The sequence below is a fragment of the Physcomitrium patens genome, chromosome 25 (assembly GCF_059467195.1).
Source record: "Physcomitrium patens ecotype Gransden chromosome 25, ASM5946719v1, whole genome shotgun sequence".
Taxonomy (NCBI): domain Eukaryota; kingdom Viridiplantae; phylum Streptophyta; class Bryopsida; order Funariales; family Funariaceae; genus Physcomitrium; species Physcomitrium patens.
The window spans coordinates 1,770,001-1,788,264 of NC_143434.1; the positions used below are offsets into that span (position 1 = coordinate 1,770,001).

At 35.0% G+C, this 18,264-nt stretch overlaps 2 protein-coding genes across 7 annotated transcripts in view; one reads left to right on the forward strand and one right to left on the reverse strand.

Annotated features, from left to right (window-relative positions):
- The window catches only part of LOC112278416 (uncharacterized), a 7,689-nt gene extending 2,752 nt beyond the window's left edge, over positions 1–4,937 (reverse strand). Inside the window, exons 1-8 of one of the 3 annotated variants that reach the window (XM_024511881.3) lie at positions 4,825–4,937; positions 4,091–4,347; positions 2,150–2,430; positions 1,384–1,484; positions 1,028–1,105; positions 805–923; positions 467–529; positions 30–131 (exon numbers count right to left, since the gene is read on the reverse strand). In XM_024511881.3, coding sequence (XP_024367649.1) covers positions 30–131; positions 467–529; positions 805–923; positions 1,028–1,105; positions 1,384–1,484; positions 2,150–2,367 — 681 coding nt within the window. In that variant the 5' untranslated portion in view covers positions 2,368–2,430; positions 4,091–4,347; positions 4,825–4,937. Of the gene's footprint in view, positions 1–29; positions 132–466; positions 530–804; positions 924–1,027; positions 1,106–1,383; positions 1,485–2,149; positions 2,930–4,090; positions 4,348–4,824 lie in introns of all 3 variants that reach the window. The other 2 variants (XM_024511880.3, XM_090247376.1) reach the window with 2 other exon arrangements.
- A 5,222-nt stretch (positions 4,938–10,159) lies between these two features.
- Positions 10,160–12,222, forward strand: LOC112278294 (proteasome subunit beta type-7-B-like). 4 transcript variants are annotated; one of them, XR_002968651.3, is made up of 5 exons: positions 10,160–10,777; positions 10,906–11,008; positions 11,340–11,436; positions 11,812–11,928; positions 12,037–12,222. XR_002968651.3 is itself a non-coding variant. In XM_090247599.1 (5 exons), the coding sequence occupies exons 3-4, from the start codon at positions 11,342–11,344 to the stop codon at positions 11,911–11,913; spliced, it is 183 nt and encodes a 60-aa protein (XP_090103725.1). In that variant the 5' UTR covers positions 10,402–10,777; positions 10,906–11,008; positions 11,340–11,341; the 3' UTR covers positions 11,914–11,928; positions 12,037–12,222. The 4 variants fall into 4 exon arrangements, 2 of the variants coding, with proteins under 2 accessions (XP_090103725.1, XP_073387986.1); XR_002968650.3 differs by having other exon boundaries at positions 10,350–10,777; positions 10,873–11,008; XM_090247599.1 differs by having other exon boundaries at positions 10,402–10,777; positions 11,826–11,928.
- Positions 12,223–18,264: the final 6,042 nt, after the last annotated feature.

An 18,264-nucleotide genomic window follows, 5' to 3' on the forward strand; every position in this document is an offset into this window, starting at 1 on the left:
AAGTCAGATTTCAGGGGTTGGATTATTACTGCGCCATCAGGTTGAGTCCAGACGGTTAAAATTCTGAAGCGCTTTTTCCCTGTCGTCATCACATTGACAGAGCCATCTCTCTGACCTTTAACCTTGCAGATCTGAAACAATACAAATTTTCAAAAACATATGAGATAATTACTTAAATTTCTTTACTACAAATACTACTTCATTAAACGTCCGCTCCACATTAAAACTAAAGAAACTGGTTGCTGGGCAAAACAATAGTAACTTTACAGCCCATGCGCACTAGACAATACACAGCGGGAGACACTTGCAAGAGCTCCTCACAATTCGAAACTGTAATGGCTTACTGAATCACAAGCCAGACACGACAAGCACAAGATCAGATACAATGGCTTGAGTTCCGAAACATGAAATAGCAGGTCATTCAATCCACATAAAATTCACATGTTTGAGTTCCTCTAATTCAGACCTTGGCAGTTGTTCCATAGTTCGCCACATGAATCCTTCCACGTCGGGAGACACGCACATGAATCTACCAGATCAAAAGACAAATAACGTAAAGAAGAGGAAAAAAAAAAAAAAAAAAAAAAAAAAAAAAGGTTGTATCAACGCCAAAGGTTCGAAACAACGTCAGGAGGAAAAATCTAAACGAATAAACAAAAAGAAAAATCACGTGTAGCATCATAGATCCGCACTTTCAGCAGTGATGAGGCACGGTGTCTAATCAAATGAGCCTAAAGCAGAATATGGTGAATCAAATCTACGGAGACAGGGACATAGCTGTAAGGAATCTTAGGTTCAGTTTACCACGCCTAGTGTTTGAAACGCGTCGTTGCCCACCGGGGACATAGCATGAGACACAGCGGCCTTGAACCGCTGTTGAAGCACGCGAAGCGGGAGCTTCTGATGCGGAAACAGAACGATACCTGAAGGGCAACGCTAAACCCGTTAGTTGACTAAATGTTTGCTAACACAGAAGTGCACAGCACGAGAGTAAACTTCTTAGAGAAACCAGTGTACAGCAACATACCCTCCAAGTAGAACATGGGTAGTTTCAGCACAGCTCCACCTGCACCATTGAACCCGTCGCTCCCGACATCCTCTACATCTGTAAAATCACACTAACGGTTACTCGAAAGGTCTGAATGCACTTGCTTCAAACTGATTGGCATTCACGTGGCAAATAAGCAGAAGCAGCGATGGCTTCAACCTGCCAAAGGATGATTAATCCCAAACAGGAGCGGATTCGGCACATACCATAACACGATTAAGAAAGAAAATACCGTACGATCTATCACGGTATAGGGAGATAAATAGAATAGGACATCGGGTGGTTCAGGTTTTTGACATCTAAGATATTGTGCACCGAGTATAAACCGAACACACCTCCAAGACCTCCAAGGTAAGTGTGCGCAGATGCAAGACTGGTGTTAAAAGTCAGGGCCTCTCGTGGCTCCCAATGGGCATCTCCTTGACCATGGTGATCACTGCAGAAACACAAGAAATGGAGTTAGCTATGCTAGTCTTAAAAGCGGAAAAATGGTCTTTAGAACCTTCTCAAGATTCAGCTCAAGTGTACTATATGGGCCACAGAGGTTCAGAGAGTGATGTTTCAATAGCTCAAATAGAAACAAACGCAAGTAGAAGTCACCTTGAAGAAAAATCAGAATTTTCCAAGATACTAGCGTAAAGATGACAACCCTCGAGACATAAAAAATGATAATAATATTATTATTGAAAAAAATAATAAAAATAAAAAATCGGCATCTAAGTACTGATGCCAATACCATCATATCACGTCGGGGCAGAATAGACTGAAATAACTGGCATTCTCTAACAGCACTGAAAATTCAGATGTGTCAATTTCATCATGTGGTCGCCGACATTAGCAAAAACTCTATCACTTCAATTCTGCTATGGGAGTTCACGAAGATCCCCTAAGTACGTAACCTATTCGATAACCCCGAGGCGAACTCAAACAAAGAGGCAGTCTCCAAATCTCCAGTACATTCCCAGCATTTACCGGCAAAAGCGATGAGTGCAATTGCCGATGCTAAACGACTAGATCGTGCCCGCCTCCGAGCATCAAGGATTCAAGTTTTAAAGTTCCTGAAAAGCACGATATCTGAGACAGGAAGTTTGAAACTTGTACCTGAAATCTTCACTTTGTGCCCCAATGTCTCCTTCGGAATATGCTTCGACTCCATCCTCCGGACTGGTATCCGACTCCTGCCTCTGGAGTCCTGTCTCTACATGCAGCTCTGTGGCATGTGCTCCAAAGGCCTCATCTGATGTGCCTGCCTCGCTGCAGCTACTCTCACCATGTTCCGGCGAACCCTCCCCGTCCTTGATTTCAACAGCACCGTGCATTTTCACCTCCTACTTCTCTCCCCAACCAGCCTCGGTAGTATCAACGATTCTCTGTTAATCGATCTGCGGATTGCAACTCCCGATTTCCAGAATTCAAATTCAAGTGAGGCACAGGAGTCACTGTCGTTCTGGCCCTACCCCAATCCGTAACCCTCTTATCACACTATCCCGCAACCTCATTAACCTGGGCTGCGAACCGCGAGACAGCATGCTATGTGCGTAATGATCATCTACCAAACTAATGCGAGGAGGAGAGTCCAGTAGCATAACACGAGCAACCGCGCTCAAGAGGACATCCTCAATGTACCGATCATCGCCTCGACAACATATCCAACAACAGGAGCGCCTTCAACCTCGACGACGCTTTCAGCTCGAACCAATCTCACCCAAAATAACGGAATTCCGTCCAAAAACCCTTCAAATCAACGCAGCTCCAGACAGTTCCACAACCCAAACTCTGGAAGCAAGAACGCTTCAACCTCTCCTCCGCCGCAGAATAAAAGCCTCGCAGGGAATCGCAGGGAATCACAGAATCGATTCAAGAACGGCGCAACATAGGAGGCTGGAAAAGAAAGCAAAGAGAGAAGGCGTGTGGAGTCTCAGTATCATGCCAGCAGGAAGACCGATCTGTGGTGTTTGCAGACCGTGAGTGAGGTGATGGGAGAAGGCTCAGCGCACCAAGCAAAAGTGATTGCATGGAACAGAGCGAACAAAGTAAAGTTTTGTCATGTAATAGCATGGAGAAGGTAGCGTTGGTGATGATACTGATGATGCAACAGAGATGTATGCATTCGAACGCACCGCCCTGACCCGGAAACAATAGGAAATGTAGAAAGAAGAAAAGGGTAAAGAAGGTCCAAATGCAGGCCCTGCTACTCCGCGGAGATCCTCTCGCACCAACGCACGACGTAGGAGAAAGAGACGAGGGCAACAGGCAGGCAGGCAGGACGCCGGGGGGTGGTACCTTACAAACGACGATGCTGGCGTTTTTGCTTATTCAGGATGGCCCGCGGGAGACAGAGAATCAACTCTACAGTACGACTCTCATAAGTTTCAGTGCCATAGACGGATCTATACAGTGGCACCTATCACAGCCAAGAGTTTCTCCACCTGGTGGAGCATCACTCCCTCAACCCCGCGACCAGGATGACCACATCAGTGCACAAAAAAAACCATCGCCATATCCGCTTTTCCATTTCTACTCTCCCATTTTCCATTACATGAATGCCAGACAATCGATCGATCCTGCCAGAGTCTCTAGATCGCCACTCCATCATGAATCATTCCACCATCATCATCTCTATTACTCCCTTCCCAGCAGCCTCGAACCACCCTCCCCCCTCCCGCATTAATTGCACTCCTAATCCCAACTATAACCCCTATTATTTTTAGAAGTCCACTCGCAGTGAAAAAAGAATCACGACAAAACAGCAGACCCCCCCCCCTCCCGACCCCCGAAAAACGAAAAACACTCTCCATTCCAGTCTCGGGACTACGGCAACAATAAACGAGAGGCTGGCGCTGAAGGAATGATCTCACGCACAGACGCCACAGGGCTCTCGATCTACCTCCCCCTGCACGTAAATGCCCGGTACGTATGTGTTTTCTGTATTTGTCTTTTTCTACTCTTTTCTCTTTGTTTTTTATTTTAATGTTTTTTTATTTTTTACGCCGCATTACTTGTCCATCATGACATAACAGAGCAGGAACTGAAAAAGCCTACCTGTTCTGTCATGCTACCATACATTGGGGTGCCTATTTGGTGTCCCCTCGGGGAACCGTCAGAAATATTGATCACCCACCACGGTTTTGCAAATTTCAACGCCCGTGCTGCACCTTTTCCCTTGCACCCACTCCATTACCACTCCCAGGCCGTTTCCGTGTGACCTTCGGTTTCTACTCCCCGCACATCACATCATCTTGTCGTCTCTCACCCCGTCTGCAGCTCGGTAGTTTACACGATACGCCATGGTTCATTTCCTGTGCAATGATGCCGGAGTTATTTTCTGGGCATCAGCATGGACACGGATTACCTCTCGCACACACTTCCCTTCTGTTCATGAGTTATCTTCCCCCCTGCAATCGGATCATTCTTCCACTAAAAACAACAGCGACAACGATATCAACTAGTCAAAACATTAGCACTAGTTCTCCACCAAACAAACTAATCCTCGCCTTCACATAGGCCCTACTCGCCTTCATCAAGTCACAAATACATCACCACACATCATTCACAGCGCTTATTTTTGTATTCTTTTCGTATTCAGTTCCAAAAATCGACTGTCGTCGCAGTCGTTCCAGATGTCTCAAACCCCCGTTCTGTTATGTCAACACCAAGCAAAGTACAAAAACGACGAAGAATCCGCAGTTGCAGCAACGGAGCTTGATTAAGAGAAAGCCTTCCGGTGATTTCGGCTGCTGCTGCTTTTGCGAGCCTATCAATGGGACAAAGTTCACCTTTAGGGCAGTGTTGGTTCTCACTCCAGCGTTGTTCCTGTGCGGCGTTTTCCAGCCTCGGTGACACAGAATTGCAGCAGCAGAGCAGGCGGAGCAGCTCAAGGGTATGCACTGCAGAGACGTGAATAAATGCACACACAAGTAGCGCTGTTCCAGAGGGGATCCAATCCCGCCCGTCCAATGACTCCGCCCCACTGCATCCAGGCCGTCCATTGTTGCACCATGATGGGGTGAGAAGCAATTCCTGGCAGGCTTCGCTCCCTTTTACTAAATTCAAGGTTTTAATTTAATTCCCTTCCCCCCTCCCTCGAGGAGGAGATTCCCAGGCCCGCCTTTTGAATTCCACTCCCAGGCCCGCCTTTTTTTAAGAAAGAGACACCTCTCGGGACGGAACTGAATTAAAGTCGAATGGATGAAAGCTGTTCGTTACTTTGTTTTCCAAATTTGTCCATTAGGAGGGAGGGATTTGCCGAGTCTATGAAGCCGCAAGAAAATTGGCCACCGGAGGAGACAAAAACGGAGCGGACCAGGGGATCCCTTCTTCATTCATCCATTTATTCCATTTTCATCCATTTGTCGGTCGCGGGTGGCGTCATTCATCCGTATTTTCGTTCGTTCAGTTCTCATCGGTTTTGGAAGCGATGGAATTCAATGATTGAATGGGGTTGCAAAGAATAACGTACAATATTACCGTATGTACTTATATGTACGTATTTTGTATTTTGTATGTGTGTTGTGTAGTATTAGGTGAGGGCAAAGTCAATTAGTTTGCGTACATGTAAGTCATGCTCTTAAAAAATAACAAGGTGGGTTGTTGCGAACAATGATTCCACGTAAACAAAAAAAATCTTAATTCAACGTGTTAAATGAACAAATAAATATTTTCGTTAAATAAAATAAAAGCATGCATACTTATTTAAGTTACTTTAAAAAAATGAAAATGAAGGTTACATAATGTCATTGCTGTCATACCTACTTCGAATTCTATTTATTTGGAAATATAAATCTGGATTTAATATTTGTTGTGCATGCTTTTTAAAATATATATATATATATAGAGAGAGAGAGAGAGAGAGAGAGAGAGAGAGATTTTAATTTATTTTGAGTTGGATATTTAGTGATTTTTAAAAATGTACCTTCAATTGGCATTTCAAGTGATGTAAGCTCAATCAATCCATCAATCCTCCCTGTTGGAATGTTGTGTTTTATTTTTAATTCGTACCACACTTTGATATTAAATACTCAATAGCAACAAATTAAGACACAATTGACTTTTGGTTCCATGATATCCACATGTTCATGCATCATGTCGTGTGCTTTACTCCAACCTGGAATGCATAATCAGTCATACTAATCATCATACTAATCATCATACTAATCAGTACATAATTCAAATAAAGAGGGTAAGAAACTAACAATATATTTAGAAACAAAAGAATTATATCTTGCTCAACAACATGAAATGCCAATGCCTTCAAAAAGAATTATGGATATATCTCTAAAACATTGGCTATGGAGTAGCCAATCACAAAAAAAGTGTAAAATAGAGCAAATTAAAAAGATAACAAATGCTTTAAGCAAAACTAATTGAGGCTGTTGTGGATAATAAAACAATTGAAATGGATTTGGTACAGATAATTGATTATAGATGAAAATGGTCCGAGATGACACTGATTAAAGTAAGCAAAACAATGAGAGCTCTCAACAATAATGCCTTGATAGATGGATTCTCCTTGTTGGTGTTAAATTTGATTTTTCATCAATACATTAACAAAATTAATAACGATGTTTTTCAATAAAACCTGAGTATCTTTACTCATGCATTACTTGCATTAAATAATATCTCACGTAATTATTTTCTAATATCATGCTTTTCTAATATATTAAATAATTTAAATATTATGAGTTATATTTATTGATATTTTTAATGAGCTATAAATATGTAGTATAAGGATCAATGTATATATATATATATATATATATATATTGTATACATAGTATGACTTTAACATAAAATATAAAATATAAAATATAAATCACTAACAATATTTGATAGATTTAACCTTTGATTTTTTATTTTTATTTACTATTTTTAAAAAATAATAATTAATAAATAAAGCTATTTAATATTTAGTTGCTACAACAAGTCAAGATACATGAAGTATAAAAAACGCCTTAACAATTGGTAAGTTGATTCACTTTACACCTTATTACAAGTAAATAACTGATTACAATGGGTTATTAATAACATATTGGGAGCTATTGTAGATATAGTTTAGAAAAATAGATTCTATACATCAGGAGTTTTTAGTCTAAGTGATTATGTTGTCAATGTGAAATTTGCACCTAGTTGAGTAAGAATGTGGACTCAAACTTTATTGTTAAAAGACATTGCAATTTTCTTTGGAAAGTTAATTAAAATTATGTCAAATCATCTTTCGAATAAGCAAAGAATTAATGAATTTAGAATTGGAACAAATTTTGGCAATATTTCGAGTAAATAATAGTCACAACAATTTGAACCATCCAATTTTAGAGGTGCAGTCTTTAATGCTTGAGGATTGAACAGCTACAAATTTTGTTGTAGCTATTTTTTCATATTTGTGCTATTTAACAAGCCAAAAATAATTCATTTATATTTCAAGATAAATGCCTTTTTAACTTTTAAAGTGAAAATGATACATTGCCTTGTGCACTTTAGGTCACTCAAATCTGGAGGATGAAAAGTATTTCCTTTATATGTTACATTACCACCCAAAAGTTGCACAAATAACATACATATTGTCTATTAGGAGGCAAAAGGGAATAAGGGGCAGTGGCTGCAACAATGAGTCAAGGTTTCAAACAACATGGGAATTTTTTTGTTTTTTCAATGGGTTTTGTGGGTGGCTGAAATATACCCCCTTAACACCAATGTCTCAACCCAATGACATGGCCACCATGATGTAGCAATTGCCCTGAGTCTCTCTTAAAGAAGCATGGGAGGTAGGCTACTTGGAAAGAGCCCTGCATGTGAAGAAAATCCTTTTGAAAACAACTCAACTCTTGCATTGGAAATTGCAAAATAACCCCCAAAAAGCATCAGCCCACAGTGAACAATCTACACACACAGAAGTATGGACCCTAGTGAAACAGAGGCTGAAGTTGTCTATGATCTTCCATGTTTCCCATTTCCTGTTTTGAATATTTCTTCTCATGTGGTGTATCCTTACATGAATGGAAGTAGTTATCTGTAGCAAACCTTGTAACCCTAATCAAATTGCAAAACACCACCCAGTAAGCTCTCCACCAGCCCTAATTCTCCAAAACTCTACTCTAGGCTAGTACAGGGAATTGCATGCACCATGGTGAACCCCACGGGTGAGCTAATATGCAGGCCCAGGCACAAAATCTAGCACCAAATCATGGGGCGTGTCTATTATATGCCTTGGCACAAATAAAGATAAAAAAAAAAAAAAAAAAATTAAAAAAGAGGGGAGAGGGGAGGAATAGCAGAGCCTCGGAATGAGAGAGAGGTGGCTGACCAAATCTAGGGTGGGCCAGTTCCCTTGTCCTGGCCTCGCATCATTTTTCTAATGCTGCCCACTGTTCTACAAAGCTATGAAAGAGGATCAGAATTAATCTGTAGTATTATGGAATATCTACACACATCTCACAGGTGTACAACTATACTGTAAAAACGTCTTAAAGAATGTATGATTTTTTAAATGAAATGCAAAATTGTCATTGTATATGAGAGGTTGCCAACACAAACATATCTTGTGCATTACTTGGCTGAGTCACTCTCTCCCCATTACAGAATGAGAAGAAGAAGAAGAAGAAAATGAAGCAATTCCAATTTGCACATCCATTCTCATTCCTGAGTGTCATCCCTTTCCAAAACGGATGAAATTTCTCTTTTCACTCACTAATTGAGTGGGACTGTGAGGAGCTCGTAGTATCTATAAATATATCTTTTTAATCTTGTTACAATTGTTTCAACATAGAAATGATCAATTCTATTTCTAAATTTACTTGATCCTCACTAAGTGCTGCTGCCTTGTTTACTTGGTGGGACTTTCTCTTTCTCTCACAAATAAATAACCTAATAATCATAGTATTTTGGGAATCGTGTTGAAACCATAAAACTTTGAACTTGCTTTAATGTGGGATTATAAACTTGCATGTATTGATCTTCAGGTATGGACAAGAAAAATTGCGTGTGATGCAGTTTGTGTGTGTGTATCACCTTGCAACCGCATATCAACAATGTAAATGGTTGAGGCAGCAGTGGGATAAATCTAAAAAAGACATTGCTATTAATTTGCAACCAATAAGGCCCACCTCTGCAAATGGGTGAGGGAAGATTTCAACGGTGTGTGTGCAGTCATTCGTATGACAAAATTAGAACCCAATTTGAGAAAGCTTGGAATAGAGGGGACAGTGTGGATTCCACTTTCTTACAACGAGCCACCTCTTGTGAAAAAAATAGAAACTATCTAGTGCCCAAATAAGCCAATTAGCAGAAGAGCCAGGGGCTTTATATAGGACCAGAATGGACATAGCAAAGAGAACTGGATTTGTTGCTTCTAGGATCTTCCCATCGCAGCGTGCTATTCATGGGAACATGTGTGGGGAACATCTATCCACAAACGGATGGAGGAGAGGGAGGGGGGGGGCTGAGCCTGTTTATAAACATCTATGAATGATATCATTCGTCGAATTGAATGAATGCGAGCATAGTCAAATAAAGCAAAAAATAGCCCAGTCATTCTCTACTTTTTCGTTTTAGGGTTTCCAGCGCCGAGTCCCACTGACATTCTAAAATACGAGGAGCAAAATTAGCCAAATGCTTGGGTTTGTGGCTCTCATGTTCCCCTGGCTGTGTAACGGGGACATGGTTTCGTGCAAAACAAGCCCCATGTTCTGACCCAACTCTTTGGACAACAGAAGAGAGGAGGAGGAGGGTTTTGGGTTCTGGGTCCCACTGAAATTCTACTTAGAACAGTATCTGGAACAGTCATTCATAGTGGAGAGTCTACTACGGGGACAGGGAGGCAGCATCCATGACTTCCATGCGGCATGAATCTGTCCCGTTTTGTAATACCCACCTCTCCCTCTCACTGCAAACTGAGAAGTCAACAGGCTCCCGAATGAAATATAGTAGGCCAAATATCAGATAAGCTTTCTGTTGTTGAGGTGGTGGTTTGCTAGGCGCAGGTTGTATATATATATATATATATATTTATATATAATGGACCTGTAGAGTTTAAAGAATTGTATTGAGGGGACTCGGTCTCTAAGCATGTATGGAATTTGCAACTAGTGAGGGAGGGTCCATTCCTCTTACACGAATTTTGGCTTCCTTTCTGTGGGGTAATAGCTCTGCCTTGGCTGTTTCTAGGGGGTGAGAATGTTCCCCCGAGTCCTATTCACACTGAACCCATGAAGGGGGTTCTTTTGCACTACTACTGTCCATGTCATCAAGATGGTCTTTGACGGATTTGGGGTTGTCCACGGTCATGAGGTTCCCATTTCTCACAGTCCCCGTGAAGGAGGCGGAGGCGGTGTCGGAGCCCCTTTACATTTTGGCTTCGATCCTGGGTTCAAGATATATTATTTTTTGTTGCTTTAGCGGTGTATGGCCCGGGAAAACTGTGTCATCGTTTCACAAGTTAAAGGCCTTTGTCATTCCAATCGATCTTTCATTGGACTGAAACTAATCGCACAGTGCGAGAAGCGCATCGCACTTATATTTGTGACTTATTTGCGGCTCTCGTTTTCCAACCATGACGAAATCCGGTGTTATTGATATGTACCTCCCACGGCGTGGTTTCAGCTTTGATCTGTATCGTTGCAACGCCGTGTTATAGCAGCAGCAGGGGGCGCCAATCTGTCCGGGCACCGGAATACGGAGAACCTCCATCGTTGGCCTCATTTGCTTTCTAACCTCGGCTACCGTGCAGATTGACTGGTACTTGTACTGATTCCCCTTGTTTTAGTACTTTGAGGAGTTTGTTCGTTCGTCGATGTTACTTACATCCGTGTGTCGTGTTCGTGAGGATGAAGTTATCCTGGGAGCTGATACGTGAGTGACGGCAGGAGAGATCGGTTGCGACAAGAATTGTGAAAAAGATTTGTTACCTTGCTCCAAGCATTTTCTGTTGCGGAGCCGGTACTGCAACCGATACCGAAAATGTCACAGGTGTCGCTTAACTCCATGTCGATATTCATCTTATATTTTTTTGTTTAGAGTTTGAGAGATTAATGTAATTGTAGTCATACTGTGAAATTTGAATTTTCTGTTTGTAGGATCACACTGTGTTGAAATAACATTGAGTGGTTTCTGCGTCATTTTCGTGTATGCTTTGACTTCATCTAGATTGCTGAAGTTTCAATGGCCGAGAGTTCACACAGACAATTCGACAACAGATTCATGATTCTTGAATTTAAGCCAGGGCGAGTTGTTGTTGATGTTGTCTTTGTTGTTGTTATAATTGTAGTCTCCCGAATAAGCTTTCTCGCCTGATGTGTAGATATGGTGAGTTCCGAGCTGGCACTGCATCGGTATGCCACTGGTCGAGAATCACACGTTGTAACGGCATTGACCACTCTTAAATCTCGTCTGTTCTGGTACAATTCCTTCCTGAATTGCAAATATTGAATATCTGACACACCACGCACGATGTTATATACTTGGATAATTTGTTTGATGTGCATAATGAATGATAGTGGATTGCACGCTGTGACTAGAACTCTGAATCCTCTGTGATCATTCCTTTGCTTGTTGTGTGCTGGCATGCAATCATTTTAATCTTCTTTTTTGTATTCTTGAGCACATATGATTCGGCAACATTTTTGTTCTGTTGATTTCATTGTATTATTTTCTTCTTGTCATTTAGACGATGCACATTGCAGTTGGATGATCTTGAAAATTTCTTTATCATGAGTTTGGCTCAACCACTGCCAAGTGTTTTATTTTACTAATGAGTAGGTCGACAACGAAAGGTTTGGACTTGCAGGTTTCTCCTTATGGATCCAGACACCCTCTCATTTGCGACGATGGGTTCAGGTGCCTTGGCTGCCATGTGTGTATTTGAATCCAGATAGAAGGAGAGTATAACGGTAAGGGTGATTTTCCTGTGGTATGACAAATCCTTTGGTGCAACTTTTGTGGGAAAGAAAGCACTCGATGTTTCTTAAGTATTTCTAATCGTCATGTCGGACTTACAGGATGGAAAAGCATATTTGCGCAATTATCAGCAACCTAATCCTCGCAGCTATACCAGTAGAAAGAGTTACAATTTCAGGAATGGACATACTGGAGGGTTTTTCTATTCTCCCACGATTTTGTGGTTGAATTGTACAGAATCATTTTATGGACTTTTAATGCAAATTCTTCTTGTAGAATGCACTAGATATTTAATAACTACAAATGGGAATGTGACAGTGGTCACTAGACTTCAATAATACAATGTTACTGATGCAAAAAAAAGAAAAAAGAAAAAAAAAGAAAAATAGTAGCATGCACACTGCTTTCTTCAAGCTTGATATTGTCTCAAACAACATAATTTATGAATTAGACATCTTAACTTGAACCTTTGTATGGTAACAAACCTAAGAGATAGATATGTAATATGTTATTCTTTAAAGTGTTACAACTATTCTATTCTATCAAAAAAATTCAAATAAATAAAAAAAAGTCTTGGAAGGTGATTTAATAGAAAAGTAATTATTTGATGAGTCTTATATTTTTGGATAGGTTATTTAGGTTTCTAGTGTATGTTTTGTTGAATAAATCACATTTGTAAGGCATTTCTTAAAAATGATTTTTGTATTTACAATGTTGTCCATTGGGATTGTTATTGAAGGTTTTGTTACATGGCTATTTTTTTGGTCAAGTTTTCAACCTACCAATCAACTACAAATATGTATAAAGTCAAATCTACATTTATAAAGCTTTTAAGAAGCTCATCCATAAAATATTATCTAATGTGCTTACATTTATCTTCTACATAACAATTCTTATGTAAATAATTATGTATATTTGTGACATGAGACCATTTTGTAACTTGAAGTGTATTTACTTTTAAGGTGAACTTTAATTTTACAAATATTTATAATTCTTTAATAGATTATAAACATATGACATTCATATATATTTTTAGTCTATGTTTGTTAGTAAATTTCTTATGTATATAATTATTGATACATTATTTAAGTTATTTTATAAAAAATTCTAATAAAAAAAATAATAATTAAGTCAAAAACAAGATTAAATCTTTCTAATTTAATGTGTAAAGGTGAGTCAAAGAAAGAATAATAAATTCAAATATACTATAACTTAAAAAAATTCTAAACATTTAAATAATAAATATAATTAAAAGTAATATCATTCAATTTAAATATTTACTTACTTATCTAAATTTTAATTTTAATTATAAGTTTTTATAATGTAATGACTTATTAAATATTTTTATAATATTTAAAAATTATTTTCTTCCATATTTATATATTATTATTTTTTATCATTATTTAATTAATTATTACTTGATTATTTAAATTTTATATTGTGATATTTATAAAAAATAATATATTTTTAATTTAATAATTTACTAATTATATTTATTTTATTATTATCAATTTCAAATTGAATTGTAGAATAGAAATACGTCAATTGAAGTAATTGTAAATAGAAGCAAGATTGTGTTCTTTCACATATAACCTTGCTACTAATTTTAGGACCTTATTTTATTTAAATAACCACATATATCTTCTTATTTCTTTAAATTTAATCAATATTAGTTCATTAGAAAGTTAAATTGTGCAACTTTAATATTAATAAATTTTCTAAAAAATATCTCATCAAATGTTAAAAATTACTTCTTTAAAGTTGGATAATTAGATTTCTAAGACAATAGATCATTCTTTACAAGAATTATTACAAAAAAATCATCTCAATTCCAAGTTTGTTGATTTTCAACGTTTTCAAAGAATAAACTTAAAAAGCTTAACCAACACCAAATAATATAAGATTTTAGTTATTAAACACTGAAAATTTCTTCTTTTAAATTGGATAATGTAAATTATTAAAGGACTATTTTTTTCTTAAAATTTTAGTAGAAATTTGTCTCAATTTCAGATTGATTAATCTCATTTTGCCAAGAATTTGATTTTGCAAGGCTTCTACTTAAAAATAATTGCCTTATAGCTTACAATATCAAGAAATTAAGCAAAAAAAAATCCAAGGGTCTCCAACAACAAAGTAGTTAATTATTATTTGAACATTATTTATACATAATAAATGAGACATTGCCAACATTGACTTCAAACTAAGACAAATAATAATATATTTTGTTAGCTTAGGTATTTTATTGTAAGTGCTTACAAGGTGTTAAAAAAGTAAAAAAAATAAAAATAATTATAATTAAAATAAAATAAAAACAAACAAACATATAATAATACAAGAAGAAGTGAATAATAAAAGAATTATAACCATAATATAGAGATAATTTTAATTCAGAATTCAGAAGGAGTGGTTTATCATCTTTCATACAAAATCACCATTTTTCATATTTTTGTATTTTACCTATTCTATACAACTAGACAAATGTCTTATGAAACCAAAGGACCATAGTGATTTTTTTATTTTTTTTATTTTTTTTATTTTTAAACTATTAGAAAAGTAAAAATATTGCTATTTGTAATGCAACATTAAACTTATAAAATAAGAAATTATTAAATTATTTTTGATTCATTGACAAAAGCTCAAACAAATAATATTATAAGACCTTTTTAATAAAACTTTGATTTTTTGATAATATTAAGAAACATACTATTAAAGTTCTTTGTAGGACTAGTTCTTTGTAGAAAAAGAGATTATATCATAGATATACAATAAAATATAACCACAATAAGTTTTTAGAAATTTAAATACAATTACATTGTTTTTTGTGAATTTTTATGAATCTTTAGAACATTTTATAACCTTCCAAAGGCTTAAAGGAGCTTCCATGGTCTTCTATAATCATCCAATTTCTTCTTTAAATGTTTACTTAGAAGAATCTTTAAACTTCTAAGATATTCTACAACTGTTAGGATTATATTCAAAACTTTAATAAGACACAGTTGTTGGAATATATATCTAGAGGTAAGACAATGGACACTTTAATCTTACCAACACAACTTTTTAAACAATCTAAATATTACTTTATTCCTAGTTTTGTATCTAACCTTATTTCTAATATAGATCCTTAAGAATATTTAATATATATTATCATTTAGAATATTCTATATATAATTAATTTTTTAATACGAATTATTTCACATGAATATGTTCAATTTGTTGATATATAAAATTATATTATATGCACATTGCATTAAAATATATGTATTTTTAAAAAATATTATAACTAGATTTACTGTAATATACTATTCTTTATTTTTAGATTTTGGAAGTTGAAGCCATTTTGTACCCACATAGTAGGGTTCACCTTGCAAAAAACTGATTTCTTTATTTTGCTGAAAATGATTAAAAATGGCCCAAAGTAGCACAGAAAAGTTTTTTTTTTTTTTTTTTTTTTTTTTTTTGGGGTAGATTTGAGCAGATTTTGATGCAGTACTAGTGGCTATGAAAAATGTCCAAAAGTTGACATTAACCTTAAAAATCCCATAATTCATGATAGAAATGTCAAAATCTTGTGTATGATATCTTGTTTCAAAGCCCATTAAATTTTCAATAATAAATAAAAGTTTTAGAAAATAATGAAAATAATAATATTGAATTCAAAGGAGCTTGTTCAAAAAAAATAAACCATTGTTTGGCTTTTTTGTCCATTAGAGATTAAAAGTACCAACAAAAATGAATCCTAAAATATATTATATTAATGGTTTCTTTAAAAAAAAAACTTATTCATACAAATTTATACCAAGTTTTTTTAATCCAAAATCATTTGAATAATTACAAAGAAAAAAAAATTAAGTGATTGTGTATTAAAGACCAAAATTCAAAGAATATAAATAACTAAGTGAGATGCACATCAAAGAGAGACAATAAAAATAAAATAAAAAAGTATATATATATATATATATATATATATATATATATATATATTCAAGAAGAAATGAGAATGGGTATTGCCAAAGTCAAGAAGAATTGAGACTCTTAAAATAAAAAAATGTATTGATAAGAATGAAGAAGGCCTTATTTTTGTCTCTAAATATACTATCTATTTAAAGAACTATATGGAAACGTTCTATAAGTCATTCAACATATGTCTAACTTCAAGACTCATATCTATTTTATAAGGCAAGTTTCCAACATGTGTGTCACATTGCCATTTTGTACAACAAATAGCCAACATGTGTAATAAGTGGTCAATTTGTTGGCCAAATTTCTAATCTACTAATTACTTCAATATACTTGTAAAGTTGAATTTGCTTCTACAAAACTTCTCCACAAAATATTATTATACTTATTTTCATAGATATACATATTTATTTTGATAGTTATCTAGATAATATTAATTAATAAAAGTAATTAAAAATAGATTATTTTACAATATGTTATAGAAAAGCTTTTTATAAGCTTTATAGATGCAATTTCACCTTTGTACATATTTATAAGTGATTGATAGGTTAAAAACTTGGCTATCAAATTAGCCATATATTATACATGTTAGTAGCTTGTGGTATAAGCTAACAATATGGTATATATATAAGAAACTTGCCTTGGAAGTTAAAACATGTATCTTGCAAATTAGACACATGTCGGAGGTCCTATAGAACATTGTCATGTAGCTCTTAGGTAGATAGTACATATTGAGGCAAGAATGAAGCCTTCTTCACTCTTGTCAACTCATTTCTTGCTTCTAGTCTAGCTTTAAAAGTCTCTAGCTTTCTTATTTTTTTGGCAATAGCCATTTTAGTTACTTTTGAACATACATACTTTTTTATGTCTATTTTATCATTTTATTTTGAGAAAAGTCTCACTTATTTATTTGCCTTCATCAAGTTCTTATCCTTGACATTTACCGATTTCTATTTATTTTTATATAATTCCTTGTATTAAAGTAATTAACTTTAAGAATTAAAAAAATTAATTACCTTCAAGAATTTTTCCACATATGAGATATTACTGCTCAATTTTGTTCATGCTTTATGCCAAATATATTCAAAGTCAACTTTGGTTATGTTGTTAAAGTTCCACATGGTGGTATTGTTGTGTATTGATTTGATTGATATACAAATAAAACCTATTGAATGAGTAAATTTCATGAAAATGTTTGGAATTGGTAAATCAACTATTGTGTTGTTTACCATCTATCAAGGATATAAATCTTGAAGAGCTAAAAGATCATGACTCTTTTTTGTGACTTAAAAAGACTAGATAATCACTCAAAGATGATATAATATTAAACAAGAATGGCTATTGCCAAAGATAAGAACATTAAAAAGTCTTTAAAATAAGACCAATGGCTAGAAAGGTGTTGACAAGAATGAAGAAGGCTTCTCTTACATCCATATGTACTTTTAACTAAGAGCTATATGGCGATGTCTTATAGGACCTCTAAAACATGTTGACTTTCTAAATCATGTATCTTAACTTACAAGAAAAGTTTTCTATGTGTGCACTACATAGTTAGCTTGTTCCACAAGCTATGAATACATAGTTAACTTCTTGACCAAATTTCTAACCTACCAATCAACTACAAATACATGTAAAGTCAAAGCAATGTCTATGAAGCTTTTAGGAAACTTTTTCTAGAAAATATTATGAAATAAATCTACTTTTACCTATCTCTATTTAATCATGTAGGTAAATATTAGAGTAAATATGTATGTCTGTGATACCATCCTAATTGTCATAATATCATTATTGATAAAAATATTAGGTTATAAAATCGTCACAAGTATTTTAAGATAGTTTATTGTTGCAAAAAATCAACAAAATCAATAATGGTTTTTTGAATTATAGGTATTATATATGTATCATATATCATTTAATATTACAATCTATAATAGAAGTAAAAATATTTTATTAAAAATAATATATATCAATCCAATTATTTGTTTGTTTGAAATTATATGCAATAAGTTATTGATTTAAATAATAGATGTCAAAGATTTACATTTTCATCTGATGTTTGTAATTGTATTAATGATAATTTGAACAATTAAAGATATTAGACTTTTAAATTTATAAGCTAATATATTTAGTAATATTTAATAATATCTTATTATAATTAAATATTAATTAATTATTCTATAAAATTTATTATTAATATTATTTAAAAAATATAAATATATATATATATATAATCAAATAAATTTCAAAATCTAATTCAATACTTATTATGCAATGATTAAAATTACTTTCATTTTTTTAGATTATATAAAAATATATTTTCCATTAATTCATTATATTAATATCACTAAATCACAAATAATTAAATATTTTAT

Coding starts and splice junctions, on each gene's coding strand:
- LOC112278294 (XM_090247599.1), top strand. CDS start 11,342: ATGGTGAGTTCCGAGCTGGCACTGCATCGGTATGCCACTGGTCGAGAA. Junction 11,437..11,825: donor CTTAAATCTCGTCTGTTCTG/GTACAATTCCTT, acceptor TTGGACTTGCAG/GTTTCTCCTTATGGATCCAG.